The sequence below is a fragment of the Maylandia zebra genome, linkage group LG16 (genome assembly GCF_041146795.1).
Source record: "Maylandia zebra isolate NMK-2024a linkage group LG16, Mzebra_GT3a, whole genome shotgun sequence".
Taxonomy (NCBI): Eukaryota; Metazoa; Chordata; class Actinopteri; order Cichliformes; family Cichlidae; genus Maylandia; species Maylandia zebra.
In genome coordinates, this window is record NC_135182.1 from 27,358,506 (window position 1) to 27,383,828 (window position 25,323).

The 25,323-nt window shown below is 42.3% G+C and overlaps 1 protein-coding gene across 1 annotated transcript in view; it reads left to right on the top strand.

The window, feature by feature from the left end:
- The window catches only part of thsd7ba (thrombospondin, type I, domain containing 7Ba), a 201,625-nt gene that overhangs the window by 85,902 nt on the left and 90,400 nt on the right, over nt 1-25,323 (top strand). The window contains exons 5-7 of the mRNA XM_076875192.1: nt 2,209-2,457; nt 3,432-3,601; nt 13,512-13,670. Of these exons, the coding sequence (XP_076731307.1) occupies nt 2,209-2,457; nt 3,432-3,601; nt 13,512-13,670 (578 nt within the window). The remainder of the gene's footprint in view (nt 1-2,208; nt 2,458-3,431; nt 3,602-13,511; nt 13,671-25,323) is intronic.

Consider the following 25,323-nt stretch of genomic DNA (forward strand, 5'->3'; position numbering starts at 1 on the left):
TCTTTTTCCCACTGGGATCCACAAACCCATTTTTCCCTCTGTCAGACCACATACCTCAATGGTATAGAAAGACTGATTCCACCTGTTACCCCCTAAGGACATTCTAATAATTTGCACCAAATAGAACGCCCGATTCTAATTTTCTGGATTTCAAGGTGTGATAAATGTTGTGGTGCACCTGATTTGTTCTCATATGAAAACAGCAGTGCTGTATAATATTTCTTTCTTCTTGTGTGTTTTTTTTTTTTTGTACTGTATCCAAGCGGAAATGTTTGCAGGTTTAATAATGAAAGGAAATACCTGTAGTTTGTTTCTCTTTCATCAGTTTACTTTTCCTCTGATAAAGCGTGTGGAGAGTTTTAAAAATTATAGGAGCTGAATGTTGTTGTCTGTCAGGCAAAATAATCCTAATGGACATTTTTTTTAATAAAAGAGAGGCGTAATCAATGCTCACCACCTCTCATGAGATGTATTCAGTGAAATAAAATGGTTTTTATTGATGGTGGTTATTTATTCAATTATTACTAGATTATATGAGGGCTGATGTTTGACCAGCATTTCAGCAAGGAAGGGAGGCATTATTGTGTTAAATGTCAAGTGTTGCCCCCTTCCACTCTCTGCTGTTAGAGCTAACCTTGGTATTTGGATTTGATAAGAATGGATTTTTCTGCACGTACTCGCACACAAAGCAAAAAGCAGAGCACACACAAATGCACACCTACACATGCTGTGTCTCACACACACACAAACACAAATACACAGTAACAAACAACATTCTGTCTTGTGTTTTTTTGCTTTGTTTTGTTTTTCTCATACAGAAAGAAAATCATTGCATGTATATTACATTGATTAAATGCCACCATACCATTTTCTTGGTGTAAAGTGTCACTATTAGCTGGCTGTTAAAATCCATTTCTGACTGCCATCATTGTTTCAGGGACCACATTTCAATCATGTTGTTTCAATTAAGCCTTTTTATTGCTCCATATTGCTTTTTTATTTATAATAAGGCATACTACATTGAAGTTGTACAGCATTTAATTGTCATATCAATTTTCTTGTGATTGCTCTTGCTTGTTGCCATTTTGGACAGAGTAGTTTAAAAGTCGTTTATCTTGCCACACATCTCTTTTCATTGACATGGTTTTTTTTGTGTGTGTGTGTGTGTGGTTTGAAAAAAGGATTTTATTTTGCATTGCTTGATTAGCACTTATTTTATCTAAGGAGGTCTGGCGCTTTTGAAATAGATTTCCCACGTGTATTGTGCTTCATTTTTCTCAACTTACAGCCTCATTACAAGGAGAAAGTCTAAAAATTATCTTGTATCTCAATAACCTGACTAATTCAACTTCCAAGATTAGCCAACAAAAACTGTAATTGGATGAGAAAACACGTGCTTTTCGTTTGGGATTAGCCTATTAAATGGCCATAGTCTGGTTATCGTAGCTAAGGATATGGCTGATTTAGGCTTACCACCACCACCCAGATGGCTCACTGGGTTATGACTTCATTTATGGGGTCATTATACAGTGGTGAAATAGATCACACATGAGCTTTTGCTGATAGAGCTTTTTTCTGATAGAGCGACAAAAGTCAATTCTTGGCAGTCCCAGATTTACTACTGGTACAAGTTGACTGTACTTTTCCCCAGGAGATCAGTGTTTGTGCCATGTGATATTGTTGTTGTTTTTTTAAACTCTCATTTCCATTTATTTCCATGTCACTCTTTTAGTTTTTGTCACACAAAAGACTATCATGCAGAGGACGTATGGGTCAGTTACATGGTTTGGCACTATAGTGGGTTGAGCAGCAGCAGCAGCAGCAGCAGTTTAATGGGATAATAGCATTAAAATCATGACTAATGACTTGTGCTTGTGCTTGGTTAACATCTCTGAGTGAGCATATCAGCTCTTTGTGGCACTTGTGTAAAAGATTGACTTTGTCTTGAGATCTGTGTTAACAGGATGTACTTTAAATTCTTGAGTGGAAGAAGTAAAGGTCATTTATTCAACAACAAATCAACATAACCACTTGGTCATAGGGTCTCATACCTCTCCTTCGGCAAATCCAATTAAATTCCAACAACATCTATTTATAGCTTGCTTTGTGTACAACTGCACTCTCAAACTTTAAAGGGGTCACAAAGATATCATGTTATGAAATAAAATTTCCTTGACGTGACAGTAATTTACTCTCCTCAATCTGCAGCCTCTGTACGAAGGACAAATCCCCACTGACCTTCCAAACATGCGTGATCCCCAAAGACTGTCAGACATCCGATTGGTCATCGTGGAGCCCCTGCTCTAAGACCTGCCGGTCCACCGACCTATCCCCTGGCTACCGCCTCCGGTCACGGATCATGACTCAGATCACAGTTGGCGGGGGGAAGCGATGTCCTGCCCTTGAGGAAAAAGAAGCTTGCAATATCATAGGCGATTTACTTCCAAACTGCCCCAGGTAATTTTTTATTTTTTTTTTAAATAGAGATCATCTTTATTGCTTCTTAAGGCCACAATCTTCAAATGAACGTTCTTTTCATTTGCAGTTTCACCAATGCACGATAAACTTGAGGACCAAATGAGGGTTTTTAATTTGGCTTCTTGGAACAAATTCACCTTAATAATTATGAGAGAAAGCCTAGAGGTTAAAATATTTATGACTTTACTATTGAATTGATTTGTGCACACTGTTTTTTTTTAGCATCATTTTAATTATCTTGTGGCAGCCACAATAATCTTGTGTACTGTAGGGAGCCCCATAGACATGACATGATAAAAAGAGGCCTTGACAGAATGCCATTGTATTGGGGCATTTGGGTTACGATAGGATTTAGCTAATATAACATGCACACAACAAAGTAGTCAATGGAGAATTACTTTCCCTGCTGGTAGATTTTGTTTTATTTGCTGAATCTACACTGAGTGCCTGAGAGCAGAGGATTTACATGATTAGGGAAAACTCATTACGGAAATTAAGCATTTGATAGATTACTACAGGCTGTTGTTCTGGTAAACTCCTCAAATATTATTGCTTTCTGCATCACTGCATTTTTCATAGATGAAACCAAACATTTGTTTAGAAGTTTTGAAATCAAAATAATCACCCCCCACCCCCACACCCCCTTCTTCTGACATACTGTGAGAGATGCTTTTGCCAGAGACTGCTCTCACTAATTTGTCTTTTGCTTTGTGTGACTCTTTGAAAGCAACTGGCACGGCTTTGTGTATACTGAGGCTTTATCCTTCTTAAGTACGATCATTTATCAATTTATTTCTTAATGGATTACAACTTTGTTTTTGAAAATACATAAACAAGTGTTGACTTTTTGTAATACATATCAAACAGTGGCTCCATCACTGATTCAATTTATCAGCTTTTAACTCATTAACATTGCAAATATAACTAATTAGCATCCTTGCATGCTCTGTTAGGTATGTGTGGAGGACCACTGACTGGGGCGAATGTCGGATTCTACCCTTACTGAGCCAGCAGAACCGGAGACTGGCAAACATCAGCCTTTTATGTGGAGGGGGCATCCAGACCAGGAAGACCTACTGTGTTCAAGTCCCTGATGCCTCAGCACCACATCACAGAAAGGAGGGTAAGGGGAAAAATGCCTTTATTTCAGTTGACCTTGGGCTTGCTGGAAAAACACAGTGACTCAAGAGATGCACCATAAATAATTTTCCATGGTTTGTTTGTGGTTTACATTATTAAGGTGAATGCAATGAGCAGAAAAATACAAACCTAATTCCCACAATATTTGGATGCTGTTTTAAATGTAAATTAAAAAATGTAAATAAAACCTTTAAACAATAGTCTGTAAATATCTGGGAGCCAAGAAAACCTGTTGCTGGACTTTAAGAAGAGGAGTGTTGCCCTTTTCTTGCCTGATAAAAGATTCTAGGTGCTCAACAGTCCTGGGTGTTTGCTGTCATATTTTGCACTCCATCATACATCAAGTGTTTTCAGTTGGGGGAAGGTGTGTACTGCAGGCACCAGGAGTCTTCTGCTACAAAGCTATGCTTTTCCAGCAGCTACAACACATGGTTTAGCATCGTCTTGCTGAAATATGCAAGGGTCATCCTTGAAAAAAGGAGCGTATGTAGCTGTAAAACCAGCGTATGCCTTTAAGCATTGATGTGAACGGTACGGGGGTCGTCTAAATGTACGAAGGTGCACTGATGGACCCCCATACTATCAAAGATGCAGGCTTTTTCAGTGAGCACTGATAACAAGCTCGTCGCTGCCTCTCCTCTTTAGTTCAGAGGGCACGACATCCATATTTTACAGAAAGCACTTCAAATTTCAATTCTGACCACAGAAGAGTTTTGCACTTTCCCTCAGTCCATTTTAAATGAGCTTTGGCCCAGACAGCATGGTGGCATTTATGAATCACGTTCACATATGGCTTCTTCTTTGCATGATAGAGCTTTAGCCTGCATTTGTGGATGGCACGCTGAACTGCACTCACAGACAATGATTTCTGAAGTGTTCTTGAGCCCATGCAGTGATTTCCATGATGCAATTATGACTGCTTTTAATACAGCGAGGCCTGAGAGCCATAGGATCATGGGCAACCAGTGTGGATCTACAGCCTTCTCTCTTGATTTCTCCAGATTCTCTGAATGTTTTGATGATATTATGTACTGTAAATGATGGGATATCCACAATTTGATGTCTTAAATTGTTCCAAAATTTACACACACAGTTTTTTTTGCACATTGTTGAAGCTCTATCATCTCTACCTCTGAAAAGCTTTGTCTCTCTAAGATGTTCTTTTTATATTCAGTCATGGTACTGACCGGTTGCTAATTAAACTAACTAGTTGCAAAATGTTCCTCCAGCTGTTTCTTTTTAGTACCACTTACTTTTCCAGCCTTTTAAGAGACATGTTGTTGCCATCAAATCCAAAATAGTTTTAGGTACGAAACAAAAAATGATAAACATTCTTCATTGCTGTAACTGATATGTGTTCTAAGTACAACTAGAAAGAGTCTTTTACCAAGGTACAATACAATATAAGATCTCAAATTCAAATTTTATTTGTCACACACACACAACCATACACAGTATGACATGGGGTGAAATGCTTGTAGCTGTACAATGCCGGACCATTAAATGACAGAAGAAAAGTTTTACAATATTTACAATTTACAGTTTACTACAAAAATTTACAAATTAACTTAGGAATTTACAGTAAAGAATGTGCAAATAGCAGAAGAGATTATAAAGATAAGGATTATAAATTATAGGAATTATAGGATTATAGGAAATGTGTGGTGACGTGTGTGAGAGTCCAGTCTTATAGTGACGTGTTTGGGAGAGTCCAGTCCTACACCTGGTTCAGGCGCCGAATAGCCTGGGGGAAGAAGCTCCTCCTCATTCTCTCTGTTTTGGCCTTAAGGGAGCGGAAGCGCTTCCCAGACCTCAACAGTGAGAAGAGTCCATTGTTGGGATGGGAGAGGTCCATCATAATCTTCCTAGCTTTGGACTTGCACCGCTTGGTGTAGATGGACAGCAGGTCAGGGAGCTCTGATTGAATGATGCGTTCTGCCGAGCGCACCGCTCTTTGCAGATCTCGTCTGTCCTGCTTGGTGCTGTTCCCAAACCAGGTGCAGATGTTTGCCATCAGGACGCTCTCGATGGTGCAGGAGTAGAAGTTCTTGAGCACCTTCAGTGGCAGATGGAAGTCTCTAAGTCTTCTGAGGAAGAAGAGACGCTGACGGGCTTTCTTAACCAGGGAGTTGATGTGGCAGGACCATGACAGGTCCTGAGTGATGCGGACACCCAGGTATCGGAAACTGTCCACTCTCTCCACTGGCGTGCCACTGATGATGAGGGGTTTGTAATTCCTCGCCTGCTTTGTAGTGAAGTCCACGATCAGCTCCTTAGTCTTGCTGATGTTTAGGAGGAGGTTATTCTCCTGGCACCAGGTCTCCAGGTTCCTAATCTCCTCCAGGTAGGCCGTCTCGATGTTGTCGGAGATCAGGCCCACAACAACAGTGTCGTCAGCAAACTTGACAATGGAGGTGGTGTCGGATGTGGCTACACAGTCATAAGTGTACAGTGAGTACAGCAGGGGGCTTAAAACACAGCCCTGAGGCACTCCAGTGCTGAGTGAGATGGAGGGGGAGACTTGTTTTCCCACCCTCACTGATTGGGGTCTGTCTGTGAGGAACACTGACACAGTGATGAGCTGAGTCCTAGATCCGTCAACTTGGTGAAAAGCTTAGAGGGAATTATTGTGTTGAATGCTGAACTGTAGTCCACGAACAGCATCCTAACATAATTCCCTCTGCCAGTGTCCAGGTGACTCAGGGATGTGTGGAGCAGGTGAGATATGGCATCGTCTGTGGAACGATTAGTCCGGTAAGCAAACTGAAGTGAGTCGATGGTGGCAGGAAGTGAAGAGGTGATGTGATCTCTCATCAGTCTTTCAAAACACTTCATCACAATTGAAGTCAGTGCTACTGGACGGTAGTCATTGTGGCAAGCGGGGCTGTTGTTTCTTTGGAACAGGAACAATAATGGACTGTTTGAAGCACGCACGTGGGAACCACAGCTTGGGCCAGGGAGAGGTTGAAGATGTCCGTGAACACCGGTGCTAGTTGATCAGCGCAGGCTCTAAGGACCCGGCCAGGGATTGCATCTGGTCCTGCTGCCTTCCTGGTGTTCACCCTCCTGAAGGTGTTCCTCACGGCATGCTCTGTGATGACGAATGCATTTTCTTCACTGGTGCACTCTGAGCGCGCGCAGCCGTTTGTTGTTTTAATTGCTGCTGCGGCGTCGAAGCGAGCATAAAACGTGTTCAGCTCATCAGCCAGTGAAGCATCTGCATTCATCATTGAAGAAGCTGGTCGTTTATAGTCCGTTATAGTCCGCAGTCCTTTCCACAGGCTCCTAGAGTCGCACTGTCGTAGCTGTGACTCTAGTTTTTCCCTGTAGCTCCGCTTTGCCTTTCGGACCGCGCTGCGCACGTTGTAGGACGCAGCCTTGTATAGGTCCATATTACCGGAGACAAGCCCTTCATTGTAGGCAGCGGTGCGTGATCTCAGAGCGTCGCGGATGTTTTTATCCACCCACGGCTTCTGGTTGGGAAACGTTCGGATGATAGTTCTTTCTGCTGTGTCGTCCGCTAGTTTCCCGATAAATCCCACAACCGCTTCCGTAAACATGTTAATGTCATCAGAGCTGCGCCGAAACATGTCCCAGTCTGCTTCATCCAGTGCGTCATCCAGTGCGTCCTGCAGCGCGGCCACCGATTGGTCCGTCCAGCGAGCGACCTCCCTCCTGATTGGTGGTTGCTGCTTTAGCCTTTGTTTGTAAGCAGGCATGAGGAAGATGGCGGAATGGTCCGATTTTCGAAATGCCGGCAGGGGCTGAGCCTTGTAACAGTTCTTGAACGGGGTGTAGCAGTGGTCTAATGTCCTCGTGCCCCGGGTGGGGCAGTTGATGTGCTGGTGAAGGTTGTGAAATGTCCGTTTGAGATTCACTCTGTTAAAATCTCCCATAACAATGAGTGCGGCATCTTGGTGAAGTGTTTGTTGATGTGTGAGAGCCTCATGTAGCTCACATAAGGCAGTGTCCGAGTCCGCGTGAGGCGGAATGTAAACAGTGAATGTAAATGTAAACAATGACCGCAGTGAATTCCCGAGGGAGATAGAAAGGGCGACACTTAACGATCAAAAGCTCCAGATTGGGCGAGCAAGAGCGTATGAGTGGGGAGATGTTTGTGCTGTCGCACCATCTGTTGTTCACCATCAAACACACTCCACCACCTCTTTTCTTCCCCGACTCCATTGTCCTGTCCATGCGGTAAACCGAAAAGAACCCCGTCGGCTGCACGGCGTGGTCTGGTATCGCTGGGTTCAGCCAAGTTCAGCCAAGATCTGGACCAACAGTGGGGCGCTGTTCTGCATGTGAAATTGTTATTTGTCTAAAGAGCTTGGAAAGAAAAGTGTCTGGACCTCTTTACCTCTTTAAGTTGCTTGAAGACGTTTCACTTCTTATCCGAGAAGCTTCTTTAGTTATTCAGACACCAACTAGGGAGGATCAGAAAGACAAATGCAACAACATTGTCTTCCCCCATGTTGCCGGTTTATCAGAAAAACTCAGGAGAGTCTTCTTCAAGCATGACATGCCAGTGTACTTCAGACACAGCCACACACTCAGACAAAACTGGTTCATCCCAAACTCCTAAACACAAACGTAGCAACGTAGTGTATGCTGTACAGTGTAGTGAGGAATGCTCAAACCTCTACATTGGAGAGACAAAACAGCCACTTCGTAAACGTATTACACGACATAGAAGAGCCACCTCGATGGGACAAGACTCGGCTGTTCATCAAGGACAAAGGTCACTGTTGAGGATGCCAATGTTCACATTTTGGACAGAGAAGACGGATGGTTTGAAAGAGGAGTGAAAGAAGCCATTTACGTCCATTGTGAGCGACCATCGTTGAACAGAGGCGGTGGCTTACGACACCAACTGTCTGCCATCTATAACCCAGTTTTGAGATCCCTTCCCAGATGCCTCAATGCCCACTCACATCCTGGGCCTGTTGACCTCAGGAAACCACATCATAGGGTGGGGCCAGGTTTCACAGCAGGTTCCCCCGAAACTTTTGATTGTGACCTACACCCATTTTCACACCTTGGCTCATGTGATTAGGTAGAGGATCAACAGGACCCCTGTGACCCCCTTGGGGGACACTCCCCTAGGACTTAAATCTGGGACTCTCCCCCATTTGACGTTAGAACTGAAAGAGCTTCTCAGATGAGAGGTGGAACGTCTTCAAGCAACTCAAAGAAGTCCAGACACTTTTCTTTCCAAGCTCTTTAGACTACCATGACCTGGATGACTGAGAACCTTCACAGAGAAATTGCTAATTGTACCTCTGAAAGTGTGAAAGTGCAGTTTTTTTCATGAACATACAAGCATTGGGCCTCTTTGGTCAGAAAATAATGCAGATTCATTATCAAACTAAGAGACAGCAAATATAAAATGGCACTTAAACCAGGAAAGCTACTAAAGATGCTAATGAAATTAACTCTCACACATCTCACAAATGTTGCTTTTGTTCAGTAAAAAGGTTTTTGAATTTCTGCTTTAAAAAATAAATAAATAAATGAATAATTAAATGAGACTGTTCAAATGAAAAAAAAAAGTGCTTGCAGAACAGTTTTTGACTGATATTCCTTACTCACAAGCCACTGTATAAGACTGCGGGAAATATTCCTCTTCAGTAAGCAAATCAGTGTGTCTATGGTCATTCCCCACTGTACTGTGGAAATTTACAAGACTAAAAATCTACTTTTAGTCAGGCTAAGGTAAAAAAAAAAAAAAAAAAAAATACACCTGTAACGATGCTAAATGAACTGAGCTCTTTTTTCCGCTACAATCCTTATTTTACCCTGTACAGTACATTGGATTGTATATTACAGATATGATATTGTCTATTATAGTAAACTGTACCTGGGCAAGTCACTTTAGAAGAATAAGTTTGTGATTCAGTTTTATTGAGCTTTATCTATTCTTTTAAGTTAAGTATAAGTTAAACAAACAAGGTCAAAAATATCATATTTATACTGAAATCACACCAAAGCCTTACAATAAAAAGGAATCTTTAGCAGTGAGAGAAGAAACTGGTGAGGCAAGCCAGATTTTCTCAGGCACATCATCCCTAAACGGGCGAGGCCTCACAGCTAACACTCACTGAGGTGAGAACAGTTAACAGGTTTTTGCCTGAGGATCTGAGGCTGCGCACCGGTTGGTACAGGAACAGCAATTTCAGCATGCATTCTGAATGCAGGCCGTGAAGACCTTTAAAAGTGATAAGTAAAATCTTAAAATCGATCCTTAAAGTGATGGGCAGCCAGTGTAGAGTCTTTAAGATTAGTGTAATATAATTTTTTCTTGGTTGTTGTAAGAAGTCTGGTTGCTACATTTTGCACAGTCTGAATTTTTCTATGCTTTCTGATTGATACGAGTTTAAAAGACCGTTACAAAAATCCAAAACCATGAATGACACTGAGCGTCACTAAAGCCCATGAACGGATAAAGGACTGAGGGAGGACTTCATGGTTGGATGCAGATTGTCTGTACCAGTGATAAGAATTCCTCTTTTATTTGAATTTAATTAACAAAAACTGTGACCAGCAATTTCTAATATAAGAATGTCTGCGTGTTATCAACATAGCAGTGGAATGAAATATTCTTTCTCTGTATAATAATCTGTATAATGTGGTCAGGAGGTAGAATGCATACATACCAGTTATTACCAAGCAAACTTTTTCTTTAACAGAAATCTAGTTCCTTTTTCAGAAAACAAGTAAAACAATTTGAGACCTAAAAGTGTGAGAGACAGGAGGAAAGTGTGTTTTCATGGTTTTTTTCAAATATGGCATACAAGCTGAAGTAAATGTGAAATATTACTTTAATTCAACTGCTGAGAAGAACTTATCATCCCTCCCACTGTGAACTGTGGCTGCAATATCAGGAAATGTATAACTATTAAAGCCCTGTAATAAAATGTAGACAGACTGCATAAATATCTGAGGTTAGTCAAGGTACAGACTTGAAGAAAATAAGGAACTGCTGTTAGTCAAATAATAAGAACTACTTTTTTATATATAGTTTGTGCGTGCGTTTAATGTATCTTGTTTATTGCCGGAGCTATATTGAAGTTCAGTTGAAGGTAGAGACTGAAAATAATGTAAAGTCTAGCTTTAAAATATGACCCAAAAACGGATAATCTAGTCAGATTCATTATTTTGGTTCAGGCAGTTGGGGCAACAATTGCATCTGTTTAAAGACTTCTTTGTTGTTTTGTCACACATCCTTAAAAAAAATGTCGTTACGTGTTGTAGTAATTTTGCAAAGAGATATACTGCCAAATAATGCTAGACAACAGTGATGATTATTTATTTGTTGGTTAAACCGATTTCAATTTGGTCTCCAATGCAATGGCCCTGGGGGTTCTCCCCTGAACTTAATCAGCTTAGCTGACTGGGATTCCTTTATTATTGCAGAACATGTTTATTTGCAGCTCACAACAACGGGGAAGGGAATTGTCTCTGAGTTTTCATTGTTCTACATTTGGCATATTGCCCATGTTTAAGTTGATGCAAAAAAAAAAAAAGATAAGCAAAGGAACAAAAATCTCTATCAACACTTCAGAAACCCAGTCTAACCCTCCTAAGTGTGTTCAGAACATGCGGCACACACAATATGGCAAGTTGTGGCAGCAGGAAGACATAGACCGTTACTGAATATTTATGAACAGAAAGGCGATACTTTCTAATTAACAAAATTAAAGTTAGGCTTATAAATCACTTTAAGAATAGACTAACATGCATACTAAGTATTTAATTTATCTTTTTAATTAAACACAGTTGGTAGTTTTTAATGGCTGCCAACTGTAAGATTCTCTTTTTGCAAATCGCATCTTTGCCTCCCCTTAAAACACAACAGTTTATTAAATAATAACAAGTTAACTTTGCCTCCATCCATATTTTCATATAGTTCTGACCCAAGTCCTGAGCTATGTGATGGAGGTGTTGCCTTTGGAAGGAAGTGTTCAGAGAAATGCTTGTATATTTGTGAATGTGCTAAGTATAGAGTACGAATGAAAGCAACTCTTTGAACCACTGGATGTGAGAGACAACATCAATACTTCAAGTTCAGTGTTTACCTTGATGTGACTCGTACAGTTTTACATGATAAACAGATGTGGCTGCAAGGCATGTGGAGAATATAAAGAGCTCAGTCAGGTTTTATTAGATGCCTACAACTGTAACACAATTGGCAAACATGAAAATACAATTTAGGGAGCAAAGCAGAAAGATCTATACTGCACTTTATCAACGTGTTTAGGCAAGCATCTCATTTTACAAAGGAGATCAAATACCATGTAAATTACTTTTGGTAAAAAGACAAAATGCACAGTGGACATTTAGTGAATATCTCTATGGGCTCTCATTTAAATGGAAATTTGCCTCTCAGTAATGTGCTGAGGTGCATCAAAATGGAATATTAGATTGAATAAATCCCCATGTTGTGGACAGGCAAAAAATAGTCACTTACTCTGCGAGAAAGACTAATGTCAGAGCCCATTACAGGTGGCTGAGCCGACTGTGATCTTCAAATAATGTCAGCTGTGCTTAGCAGTGAATTGGTCGTACCGTGTCTTGACTTAATATCTCCCTGTTGAGCTGCTGTTTATTCCCTTAGCTGGTCGTTGCCCTCTCAGCTGAGTCCCATGCAAAATGTTTTAAAGCTATATTGTTGCACAACACAAAACATCACAGTTTTTAGAAAAAAAAAAAAGGAATTAAAATTCTGCCTTTCATAAGTTATTTTTTTTGTTTCTTTGGGGGTTTTTTTTAGTCTGTTTTATTTTGTTTTTCATTTTGACAGTTTAGTTGGTTTGTCATGGGAACTACTCTCATTAGACTGAGGTTTGATTCTGTGTGTAACAATAACTTTTCTGCTGTTTGTTTTTAGACTTTTTGTCCTTGTTATGGGGCCAATTAGTTTTTCATATATTACTGTCAGACATAGTTTCATATTGTATTTTTATTTTTGTTTTACACTTACCATAATTCTAATTTCACTAAAATTATTCTGTTAGAGTTACAAAATTACCACATTTTGGGTAGACGTTTTCACATCCTTCACCATATATTTTCCCGTTATGCAAGGTTACTGGTTCCTGCCTCTACAATTGGTCCCTCTAAAACTCTAGGTATCTCCTGATTTGACCATTTTCAAAGTCAAAGTCAAAGTCAACTTTATTTGTCAATTCTGCCACATGTACAGGACATACGGAGAATATAAATTTCGTTACTCTCAAACCCTAGATGAAATAGCAAATGAACATTTAAATAAGAGAGTGATTAAAAAATGCAAATAAAATAATTAAAAAGTAAAAATTTAAATAAATAAATACAATACAAATTAACAAGAAAGCTATGCAATATACAATATACAATATTCAGGTAGAGAGAGAAGCCGCTGCGTGTGCACGCGCCGCCATGTTGGCAAAAAAAAATCTTTATTGCAAAGTACATTTATGCAGTAGACCAACCCAGCTGTTACAGATTTTCCTGTGAGACTGAACTGGCCTTCCACTTTACCTCTTAAGTTAGAAATGAGCATTTTTCTCTACTCGTAACCTATTTCTCACCAGCTGTAGTGAGAAAGTTTAAGTTGTAGACTTTACTTTAAGTAATACATATCTTGCCAATCAAAACTAACTGCTCTGATAACACATATGCTCATTCAATCACTTTCATATCAACTAGCACGTACAGTATGTTTGTTTAGCTTTCATTCCAAAACATATTACTTGCACACACACACACACACACACACACACACACACACACACACACACACACACACACACACACACACACACACACACACACACACACTCTACAACTGCCTGTATGTGTTTTGACTTGTGGTCGGTTTATCCTTCCCTGTGCTTCTTTTGTTTGTTCAGTGTCCAGGCCTGTAAATGCTAGGCTGTGTGATGGTGAAGAGCCTCCTTTGGCTGTCCAGCACTGCTCCATTCCCTGCCAGCATTACTGCTTACTCACCGGGTGGTCACCCTGGGGTGCATGTCTATATGACAGCTGCGAAGAACCACATGGGAAGAAAGGTATGCTGAAAAATTTATATAAAAATGAACAAGCTTTCGCTTTTGAAATATTTGGATCATTGCATTTTCCATGTATACATGTGTGTACCTGTCACAAGCGTTATATCGCAGCTCAAACTGGATGGAGTGAGGCAACATACAAACAGATATTCTTGGTTTCTGTGAAGATATTTATTGTCAAACAAAAAAAAGAAAGAATGAGAACAAGAAGATGAAATAAATTGCAGAAATGAGACAAACTGCATGAGCTTGTGAGTGATGCCTAATCAAAGAAAGGAACAAAACCAAGCGTAGGCTAACATCGTTTACAGAATGACTTACTACAAAAGAAGATAGAAATCAAATGTAACTAACTCTTTGTCCAAAACAAACTACAGAGCATCAACATCCTTGCAGCAAATGTGGCTAAACTGAAAAACAAGTAAGGCATGTGCACTGTTAGTGGAGCGTGTGTGGATATGTGTCTAAACCGGACCCAGCCGCAGGCAGTAACGGTTACTTCAAACACAGAGTTAAGTCTACCTGGTACTTGTGTTCAACCTTACAGGCTGTATCTGCAAAATATGTCCTCTAAGTGTCTGCTCGTAGTATTCACAGGCTAAATAAGGGTCTCAAACAAAAGGTACAGAACATGGAGACATCAACATCCGTGCTGAGCTTAAATAAGACATCAACTAATTGGTAAGCTTGATTGTAAGAAGTTCTTCTTACGACCCGGCAGCAAAGCCAGGTGGAAAGCAGTGTGACTGGAATTGTCACAGGACCATTCACAACAGAATCTACGTTTGACCAAATACGCTGTCGAGTTAAGCACATGGAGGCGACAGGGCTCGTGACCATGACACAAAGCTTGCTTTAAAAAAAAATAACGGGATGCTATTACTAAAAAAAGAAGAAAAAGATTACTGTGTAATGTTTATAATTGCTGCAATTAAGTAATTTTACTTCAAAGTCTAAGATGTACAGGATATGCTTGCTGGCCAAAAATATCATGACTATGTGACTCAAGTAGATGGGAGACACATCTTAACACGATGTCTCAAGATGCATCTTCCACCCGGAAAAACACTCTAATCACTCATGACCGACATAAAAAGAAAGGTAAAAGCAGAACAAGGTAACATTTATCTTTGATGGCACATGTGCGCTTCAAAGCACAGAGAGCAGAAGTTGTATTTCTTGTGATGCATCACCGAATTTTTATGTTTGCAATAATAGCCGTGCAGTATTTCAAAATATAATTTAGTAATGCACTCAGCAATTATATTTCAACAATGAGAAGGTTTGACAATGACTTGTCTTCAATCAAAACCGCAGACCACTCCTAGCCCTAGTGATCACAACAGCCCATGAAACATAATGTAACAACCACAATAACAGACAAAGTGCATCAGAGAGTCCTTTTAAAATGTAGAAACATTGTTTCAAGGTGCTTTATTCTTCCAGCTGCCTTCAAAAGTAAAGCACTGTATTCTCCGAATTACTCTGACCGATAATATGGATCGATAATAAAAGGATGGTCACCAAACAGTATAAGAGATATTACATATATTTAAGTCTATTATATTTAAAATTAATCAATTAACTTTGATGTGGAAGTTTAAATCATAACTATTAAATAAAAGAAAATAAACAGTGCTAACTCTATTACAGGGATGTTCCACATGTAGAGTTAGTTGTGTACTTGTATATAGACATGACTTCTAATTAACCTGAAAGCTGTTACATACATATGCATTTGCTTTTTTTAGCAGTGTGACATGCCTTGTGCTTAGATTGTCTCAAGACTGCTTACGCAGTGCTTCAGCAATCCTGAAGAGAAAGAAGTATTGTTCCTGACAGAGGTTAAGTGAGAAAGTGTCAGTGAAAAAGACCAATGTTGTCAGAGCAGTATAGAGAGCAGTATACGTTTGGATCTTAAATTGTTTGTTGATAAGCAGTTGTCTGGGAAGAAATGGGCTTTGGAAGAAGGTGCCACATGCTTAAACCACGGCAGACGAGAGACAGAAGCACCTAGATTTCAGCTCTCAGGCCCCAGGAGGCTGAAAGGAGTATCAGCAGATAAGATGCTTCCTGTCTGCGTGTGTGTTTGCTCATGTGAAGTGTGTGTGACAGTGTGTCTGTGTGCAAGAGAGCAGATGTACTGAAGTATTCAACACACTCTTGCTGCCGATGTTCTTGTCTTTTTGCACAGGTGAAAGTGTGTCATATCTGACTGCTTTGGAAAGGCTGTGCGTCGTGAATGTGTGTGTGTGTGCGCAGTGTGCGTGTTTCAGTCAGTGTGCCAGTAGTGTCGGAGCTGTTAGTGTGTTAGTACTTTGCTAAAAGGGCAGCATGACCTCGTCCCTGCCGTGAGTAAATGCGCATGAAAGCGCCCCAGGGAGTGAGTGAAGTGTGCATTGTTCAGGTCAGTGCCCACACTCTCCAACACTGGATCTCAACGTGATGAGCCGACTCCTCTCACAGACAGTGTCATTAATATATTTCAAGGAGTGGAAAACACAGCATCTGCTTTTTTGCACAGGGTCTCTTGTGGCACACTGTCTTTTGATGGTATTCATAAAGACTACGAGTGCACAGCAGAAAGCGTATGAACCAATACACAACCACTTGCTGAAGCAGTGCTGGCAATGGTGCAATAAACACTTATTGAGTAGTACAGTATTGTTATTATCAGTGTCTTTGACTGTAAGGTTGGGGGGCGGGTTCATTCCACTGCAGGACAACCTGCCACTGCATGTGGCAAATAAAATTTGAACTTGAACTTGAACTCGAACTTGAACTTGCACCCTCTGAGCTGCAAAGAATTGGTAGCACACTGCCTTTGTGTCTCACAATATTAAAACAACTTTTGATCCAAACTGAAAGGCTTGTGAGATCCCAAATTTCAGGTGGAGGAGCCAAGCTGGTGCTTCCGCTGCTTTGCTTTCCAGAAAATTACGAATTTAAATGATCTAAAAGCACTTTTAGTGCCTTTTCCATAAGGCACTAAAAGCTTTATGGAAAAATGAATTGAACATGGGAGATTATTGGACAGAGTTCTGGTAATGTCTCTGCAAGAAATCACAGAGCTGTGGGGAGGTGTATTTCTGAACAAATATGTGCTAAAAATCACCGGTTGGCCCTTGTTTCCTTGAAATAAACCTGGTATGACCAAGAAACCTTTCAATTATTAATATCCGTGGGGGCATGCCCAGCCAAATTGTTTTTTGTGGTTTGGATGTGAGTAACAGTAAGTGCTCCGGGCAATACTGCAATCGATCCACAGTCTCTTTGCTCTTCGAGAGCACACTTGGGCAGCATCGCTCGGATCTGGCCGCTGAACTGGTGCCTCACACCAATAGATGGTCGGGGATGTAATTTGCAGAGTGGGCATCTAGGGGTTTGACAGGTCCACCTGTGGAGGGAAAGAATGTGAGACCTTTCAGCCATGTGTAAATTGAGTATTGCTCAAAAAGAAAAGCCGCCCCTGCTCAAGTGTCGTCTACATTTACTGGAGAAAGTGCCACAGCTAAAAAATATTATTTTTATCCTTCAACTTTTTATCCACAAATGCATCATCAGGAAACTGGAAGAGCTCGGTAGTCAATAGAAACCATGGATTATAAATGTGGATCACAATGTATTCGATAGGTAAAGACCTGATTATAAAGAAATGTATATTTTAAGAATAACCCATCTGTGACATAATCAACATTTTAGAACCAAATCAGCCCTAATAGGCAACAAGAATGTAATTTGATGGGTGATTGGGTGGCTGAATAATAATGAGTGTGTCAAAATGTTGATCATTCTGCAATTTGCTAGTTACTGTGTAAACCATCTTTAGAGCAGTGTTGTTCATGTCACATGAATCAAGCTGCACCCTCTTTAATGTATCTCTAGTCACTGCCTTTTCACTGCTGTTGTGTCACTTTTGCACCTAGCTCTCGCTTAGATGTTATTTCAATCGATATACATTTGTTTTCTGATAGACAGTGATCATGCTGCTTTTGTTTATTTATTTGTTTATTTATAAGGAACCCCATTAGCTTCCACAACAGTGGTTGCTAGTGTTCCTGGTGCCCAAACCATCAAATACCATTGAATAAAATGTTACACAATGAATTGGATGCAAAATATCCACATAATTTGGCTCTTACATCCACAATAAGGTTTTACAATTCTGAAAATATAATATTCATATCATCTATTTGTTTATGTTCCTTACTGAAAAACAGGGAAAGGATGGCAACCAAAAATACGACATCTTTCCCGATCTTGCTAAAATAAAAGTTCTGTAAATGTGACATTTTAGACCAGCTTTTGCTTGATTATAGGGAAAATTATAAAATAAATATTATTATAGGGAAAAGTATTAATTAGCAGTTAAAGTATATATAAGAGAATTACTAACTAACTAAAATAAACTTGAATTGCATAAAAATTACTTGTAAATGTGCAAAGGATGGATCCTTCTATGTAGCTAGCTAGCTATTGGACTATCTATTGTTCTTTCTTTTACGTTTTGATTTTGTCAGGACAACTTAGTTTTTGGATTATAATTTAAAGAAGCATATGACCAGTTGTTTTCATGGGTTCTTTCCGGGTTCTCCGGCTTCCTCCCACAGTCCAAAGACATGCAGTTAGTAGGGTTAGGTTAATTGGTAACTCTAAATTGCCCATAGGTGTGAATGTGAGTGCAAATGGTTGTCTGTCTCTATGTGTAAGCCCTGCGACAGACTGGTGACCTCTCCAGGATGTACCCTGCCTCTTGCACTAAGACAGCTATCCCAGCTACCCTGATAAGGATAAGTGGAAGAGAATGCATGGATGGAAATTCTATTTTTTTATTTTTTTTGTCCCGTTTGGATCCTTAGCCATCAGAATTGTTGTCTTAAGGCCAAGAAAGATGCCAAGCGGATTTATTTTACCAAGTGGATCATCATGGCCTTGCCATATTGGTCCATTTGATTGACCTTTATTATAATTATGTATTTATTTTATTTTCGGTTGCTACAAACGGGACAAACATGACTGGGGAATAGGACAGGGAGAAAGAATGAAAGAAAGAGAGGGAGAGAAAGAAAAACAGAGGGGAGAAGAGACGGTGAGAAAGGGGGAAGAAAGAAAGAAAAGCAAACAAAACACCTGGATCACCTGTATGGAGAAAAAAAAAAACAGAAGAAAAAACACACAAAAAAAGAGCAACATAATAAATACAGCACCATCACAATAAACTAGCTAGCAGTAGATAACAGTAGATGCTAAATATTAAACGCTATTGTGCAGCACACAAGATAGACAGCGCACAATGTGCTTTGAGGCAGCAGCCAAGAAAGCTGTAGTCCGCGTCTGTGAACACCCGTGTGTACACCTGTGTGCACACCTGTGTGGATCAGCATGCTTGTATTCCAAAGGTTTCTCCATGTAACGATCTGCTAGGGAGTGTGGGGAGCCATAGCCCCGTCCCCCAGGGCATGAATCAGGTATGGATGGAAATTCTAAACCACGAGTCAAACATTTGGACTGGATTCTTATGGCACCAAACATTATAGATGTTTTTCATCAAGCTTGTCCTAAATGATCTTAACGTAGCACGTGCTGTACATTGAAGTTCAGATATTAAAATAAAATTTCACTTCTAGTATGTTGAAGGATTGTATTGAATCAAACAAAAAAGGGAAATGAATGAAGAAATATCTACTGGGAGTGTTTCTTTATGAAAAGGTCTCTGTGTTAGAGTAAATGAGAAGAGGGGCAGAAGCAGAATGTCAGTGTGTCTATATCTGTGGCACAGAGACAGGTGGGGCCAAGCAAGGGAAATACCAAAGATCATCATGTATTTCAGTTTGGACTTCTTTGTTCTGAAGTGAGGTGTGATCCAGCCTTTAAAATAACATTAAATATTTTCCTTTGGAAAAAGATGTTTTTTCCTTTGCTTTATTCAGTCTCTCTTGATCCAAAGGTTCAACTTGTGGTCACAAGTCTATGTGGTTAAATTGCTAACATTGCCACAGCATGGTGTTGTTCTGGGTTTTGAAAGGTTTAGTTGTTTGTTGGACAGCCTCAGTGCTGGTGGGTTTGAAATTAGGTGAGAGGGTGTTGTTACATTGTGTTGTCTTTGAGGGTGTGAGGTAATACATGTTGAACAATATTTATTATTCCTTTTAGTTTTATTTATGTTGAAACTATAGAAGGTACTTGAGTTCAAATGCTAATATCATGGCAGGGATACAGCTTTCACCTTCTGTTATGTCATCGAATGAAAGCCTTGTTGGTTTGGAAAGTGTTATCCTTTTCAATGGCATGAAGAACATTTTACAATCTTTGTGTGTACAGTGGGGCAAAAAAGTATTTAGTCAGCCACCGATTGTGCAAGTTCCCCCACCTAAAATGATGACAGAGGTCAGTAATTTGCACCAGAGGTACACTTCAACTGTGAGAGACAGAATGTGAAAAAAAAAAAATCCATGAATCCACATGGTAGGATTTGTAAAGAATTTATTCGTAAATCAGGGTGGAAAATAAGTATTTGGTCAATAACAAAAATACAACTCAATACTTTGTAACATAACCTTTGTTGGCAATAACAGAGGTCAAACGTTTACTATAGGTCTTTACCAGGTTTGCACACACAGTAGCTGGTATTTTGGCCCATTCCTCCATGCAGATCTTCTCGAGAGCAGTGATGTTTTGGGGCTGTCGCCGAGCAACACGGACTTTCAACTCCCGCCACAGATTTTCTATGGGGTTGAGGTCTGGAGACTGGCTAGGCCACTCCAGGACTTTCAAATGCTTCTTACGGAGCCACTCCATTGCCTGGGCGGTGTGTTTTGGATCATTGTCATGTTGGAAGACCCAGCCTCGTTTCATCTTCAAAGTTCTCACTGATGGAAGGAGGTTTTGGCTCAAAATCTCACGATACATGGCCCCATTCATTCTGTCCTTAACACGGATCAGTCGTCCTGTCCCCTTGGCAGAAAAACAGCCCCATAGCATGATGTTTCCACCCCCATGCTTCACAGTAGGTATGGTGTTCTTGGGATGCAACTCAGTATTCTTCTTCCTCCAAACACGACGAGTTGAGTTTATACCAAAAAGTTCTACTTTGGTTTCATCTGACCACATGACATTCTCCCAATCCTCTGCTGTATCATCCATGTGCTCTCTAGCAAACTTCAGACAGGCCTGGACATGCACTGGCTTCAGCAGCGGAACACGTCTGGCACTGCGGGATTTGATTCCCTGCCGTTGTAGTGTGTTACTGATGGTGACCTTTGTTACTTTGGTCCCAGCTCTCTGCAGGTCATTCACCAGGTCCCCCCGTGTGGTTCTGGGATCTTTGCTCACCGTTCTCATGATCATTTTGACCCTCTCATGATCTTGCGTGGAGCCCCAGATCGTGGGAGATTATCAGTGGTCTTGTATGTCTTCCATTTTCTGATGATTGCTCCCACAGTTGATTTTTTCACACCAAGCTGCTTGCCTATTGCAGATTCACTCTTCCCAGTCTGGTGCAGGTCTACAATACTTTTCCTGGTGTCCTTCGAAAGCTCTTTGGTCTTGGCCATGGCGGCGTTTGGAGTCTGACTGTTTGAGGCTGTGGACAGACAGGTGTCTTTTATACAGATGATGAGTTCAAACAGGTGCCATTCATACAGGTAACGAGTGGGGGACAGAAAAGCTTCTTACAGAAGACGTTACAGGTCTGTGAGAGCCAGAGATTTTCCTTGTTTGAGGTGACCAAATACTTATTTTCCACCCTAATTTACGAATAAATTCTTTACAAATCCTACCATGTGGATTCATGGATTTTTTTTTCACATTCTGTCTCTCACAGTTGAAGTGTACCTCTGGTGCAAATTACTGACCTCTGTCATCATTTTAAGTGGGGGAACTTGCACAATTGGTGGCTGACTAAATACTTTTTTGCCCCACTGTATTTGAATTTTTTCTGGGCTCTGCCAGTCATTTCCTATAACTTTATATTCACCACAAAACTCCTTAATCAGGATTTTACTATTAAAAGCTCTGCAGAGATCCTAACAACAAGGCAATCTAATAATCTAACCGGTCAGTAAGTAGCCTAATAATACTAGCTTGGAAACATTATGTCATCATGCGACATCACAGTATCTTGCTCCATTTGGCTTCAGCACCACTGTGGAGTCAGTACAAGTCAAAAAGAAGACTTCAATTTAATGAAGCAAGAGCAATAAAGAGCAGATTACAAAGGTGCTTAAACGACAATATCCCTCTATATTCACAGATAAAAAGCAAAAAAGAGATCATAACTATTTACAGGCTCAGATTGGATTTGCAGCCAAAAAAGCCAGGCTCAAAAATTATAGCAAGCAAATTCGATCATACTTTGTGATTGCCGTTTACCAGGTCAGAGTGAACCAGAGAATTGATCTAGCGATGTAAAACACTCATTTAAACATGGAATTTTCACTCGTAGAAACTCCAAATTTAAATGTGTTTAATGACATTCTCAAAATAAAAATAATCCTGAGATGGCGATAGGGCAGTAAGATTTGCTTGTCTAGAATCAACAGTAAAACTGGTACATTTTCTCCTTCTTTATTATTTACATTTAATTTGTATTATTTTCTTAAGACAATTATAGCTTTTTTTTGTTCTTTTCAGGAATTTTATGTGGTATCTATTGTTGGCATATTATCTACTGTAAACGAATGCCTGCAGCCCCCAACCAAGTTTGTTGCAGCAAATACGAGTAACAGCACAAAAACAAAGTAGTGTACTGGTGTGAATGGGGTCAGCAGCAAAACATAGTTTGGCCACTGAAAAGAATCCATCCATCCATCCATCTTCATCCGCTTATCCGAGGTCGGGTCGCGGGGGTAGCAGCCTAAGCAAAGAGGTCCAGACCTCCCTCTCCCCAGCCACCTCCTCCAGCTTGTCCGGGGGAATACCAAGGCGTTCCCAGGCCAGCCGAGAGATATAATCTCTCCAGCGTGTCCTGGGTCTGCCCCGGGGCCTCCTCCCGGTGGGACATGCCTGGAACACCTCGCCCAGGAGGCGCCCAGGGGGCATCCTTGCCAGATGCCCGAACCACCTCAGCTGGCTCCTTTCGATGTGGAGCAGCAGCTGCTCTACTCTAAGCCCCTCCCGGATGGCCGAACTTCTCACCCTATCTCTAAGGGAGAGGCCAGCCACCCTTCGGAGGAAGCTCATTTCCGCCGCTTGTATCCGCGATCTCGTTCTTTCGGTCACTACCCACAGCTCGTGGCCATAGGTGAGGGTAGGGACGTAGATCGACCGGTAAATTGAGAGCTTCGCTTTTACACTCAGCTCCCTCTTCACCACGACTGACCGGTGTAGCGTCCGCATTACTGCAGACGCAGCCCCAATCCGTCTGTCGATCTCCAGCTCCCTTCTCCCATCACTCGCGAACAAGACCCCGAGATACTTGAACTCCTCCACTTGGGGCAGGAACTCATCCCCGACCCGGAGTGGGCACTCCACCCTTTTCCGGCTGAGAACCATGGCCTCAGATTTGGAGGTGCTGATCCTCATTCCCGCTGCGTTACACTCGGCTGCGAACCGCTCCAGTGCGAGCTGGAGGCCCTCACCCGATGAAGCCAACAGAACCACATCATCCGCAAAAATCAGAGATGAGATTCTGAGGCCACCAAAGCGAAAGCCCACCGCCACTTGGCTGCGCCTAGAAATCCTGTCCATAAAAATTATGAACAGAACCGGAGACAAAGGGCAGCCTTGGCGGAGCCCATCACCCACCGGGAACGAGTCCGACTTATTGCCGGCAATGCGAACCAAGCTCTTGCAACGGTTGTATAGGGATTGAATGGCCCGTAGCAATGGGCCAGACACCCCATACTCGCGCAACACCTCCCACAGGACGCCCCGAGGGACACGGTCGAATGCCTTCTCCAGGTCCACAAAACACATGTAGACTGGTTGGGCAAACTCCCATGCACCCTCAAGTATCCTCGAGAGAACAAAGAGCTGGTCCAGTGTTCCGCGACCAGGACGAAAACCGCATTGTTCCTCCTGTATCCGAGGTTCGACTAGCGGACGAACCCTCCTCTCCAGCACCCTGGCATAGACTTTCCCGGGGAGGCTGAGGAGTGTGATCCCCCTGTAGTTGGAACACACCCTCCGGTCCCCCTTCTTGAAGATGGGGACCACCACCCCGGTCTGCCAGTCCACAGGTACTGCCCCTGATCTCCACGCAACATTGCAGAGACGTGTCAACCAAGACAGCCCTACAACGTCCAGAGCCTTCAGGAACTCGGGGTGGACCTCATCGACACCAGGGGCTCTGCCACCAAGGAGTTGTTTAACTGCCTCAGTGACCTCGCCCCCGGAAATCGGTGGGTCACACCCCTCATCCCCAGACTCTGCTTCCTCCCCGGAAGACGTGTCAGTGGGATTAAGGAGGTCCTCGAAGTATTCCTTCCACCGCCCGACAATTTTCTCAGTCGACGTCAACAGCGCTCCGCCAGCACTATACACAGTGCAGGTAGAGCACCGCTTTCCCCTCCTGAGACGCCTGACGGTTTGCCAGAATCTCTTCGAGGCAGTCCGAAAGTCTTTTTCCATGGCCTCTCCGAACTCCTCCCACACCCGAGTTTTTGCTTCAGCCACTGCCCGAGCCGCATTCCGCTTGGCCTGTCGATACCTGTCGGCTGCCTCCGGTGTCCCACAGGCTAACCAAGCCCGATAGGCCTCCTTCTTCAGCCTGGTGGCTCCCTTCACCTCTGGTGTCCACCATTTGGTTCGGGGATTACCACCACGGCAGGCACCAACCACCTTGCGGCCGCAGCTCAATGCAGCAGCTTCGGCAATGGAGACGCTGAACATGGTCCATTCGGACTCAATGTCCCCAGTCTCCCTCGGAATGCTGTTGAAGCTCTGCCGGAGGTGTGCGTTGAAGATCTCGCGGACTGGGGCCTCTGCTAGACGTTCCCAGCACACCCTCACTACGCGTTTAGGTGCACCAGGTCTGTCCAGCGTCCTCCCCCGCCACCTGATCCAACTCACCACCAGGTGGTGATCAGTTGACAGCTCAGCCCCTCTCTTTACCCGAGTGTCCAGAACATATGGTCGCAGGTCTGGTGATACGATTACAAAATCGATCATCGACCTACGGCCTAGAGCATCCTGGTGCCACGTGCACTTATGGACACTCTTATGTTCGAACAGGGTGTTCGTTATGGCCAAACTGTGATTAGCACAGAAGTCCAATAACAAAGCACCGCTCGGGTTCAGATCAGGGAGGCCGTTCCTCCCAATCACGCCCCTCCAGGTCTCGCTGTCGTTACCCACGTGAGCATTGAAGTCTCCCAGCAGGACAACAGAGTCTCCAGGTGGAGCACCTTCCAGCACCCCCCCCCAGGGACTCTAAGAAGGCTGGGTACTCCGAACTGCCACTCGGCGCATAAGCGCAGATGACAGTCAGGACCCGTTCCCCGACCCTAAGGCGCAGGGAACAAACCCTCTCGTCCACCGGGAAAAACCCCAACGTACCGGCAGCAAGCCGAGGGGATATAAGAATACCCACCCCAGCCCGCCGCCTCTCACCAGGGGCAACTCCAGACTGAGACAGAGTCCAGCCCCTCTCCAGGAGACTGGTTCCAGAGCCCAGACAATGCGTAGAGGTGAGCCCAACTATATCTAGCCGGTA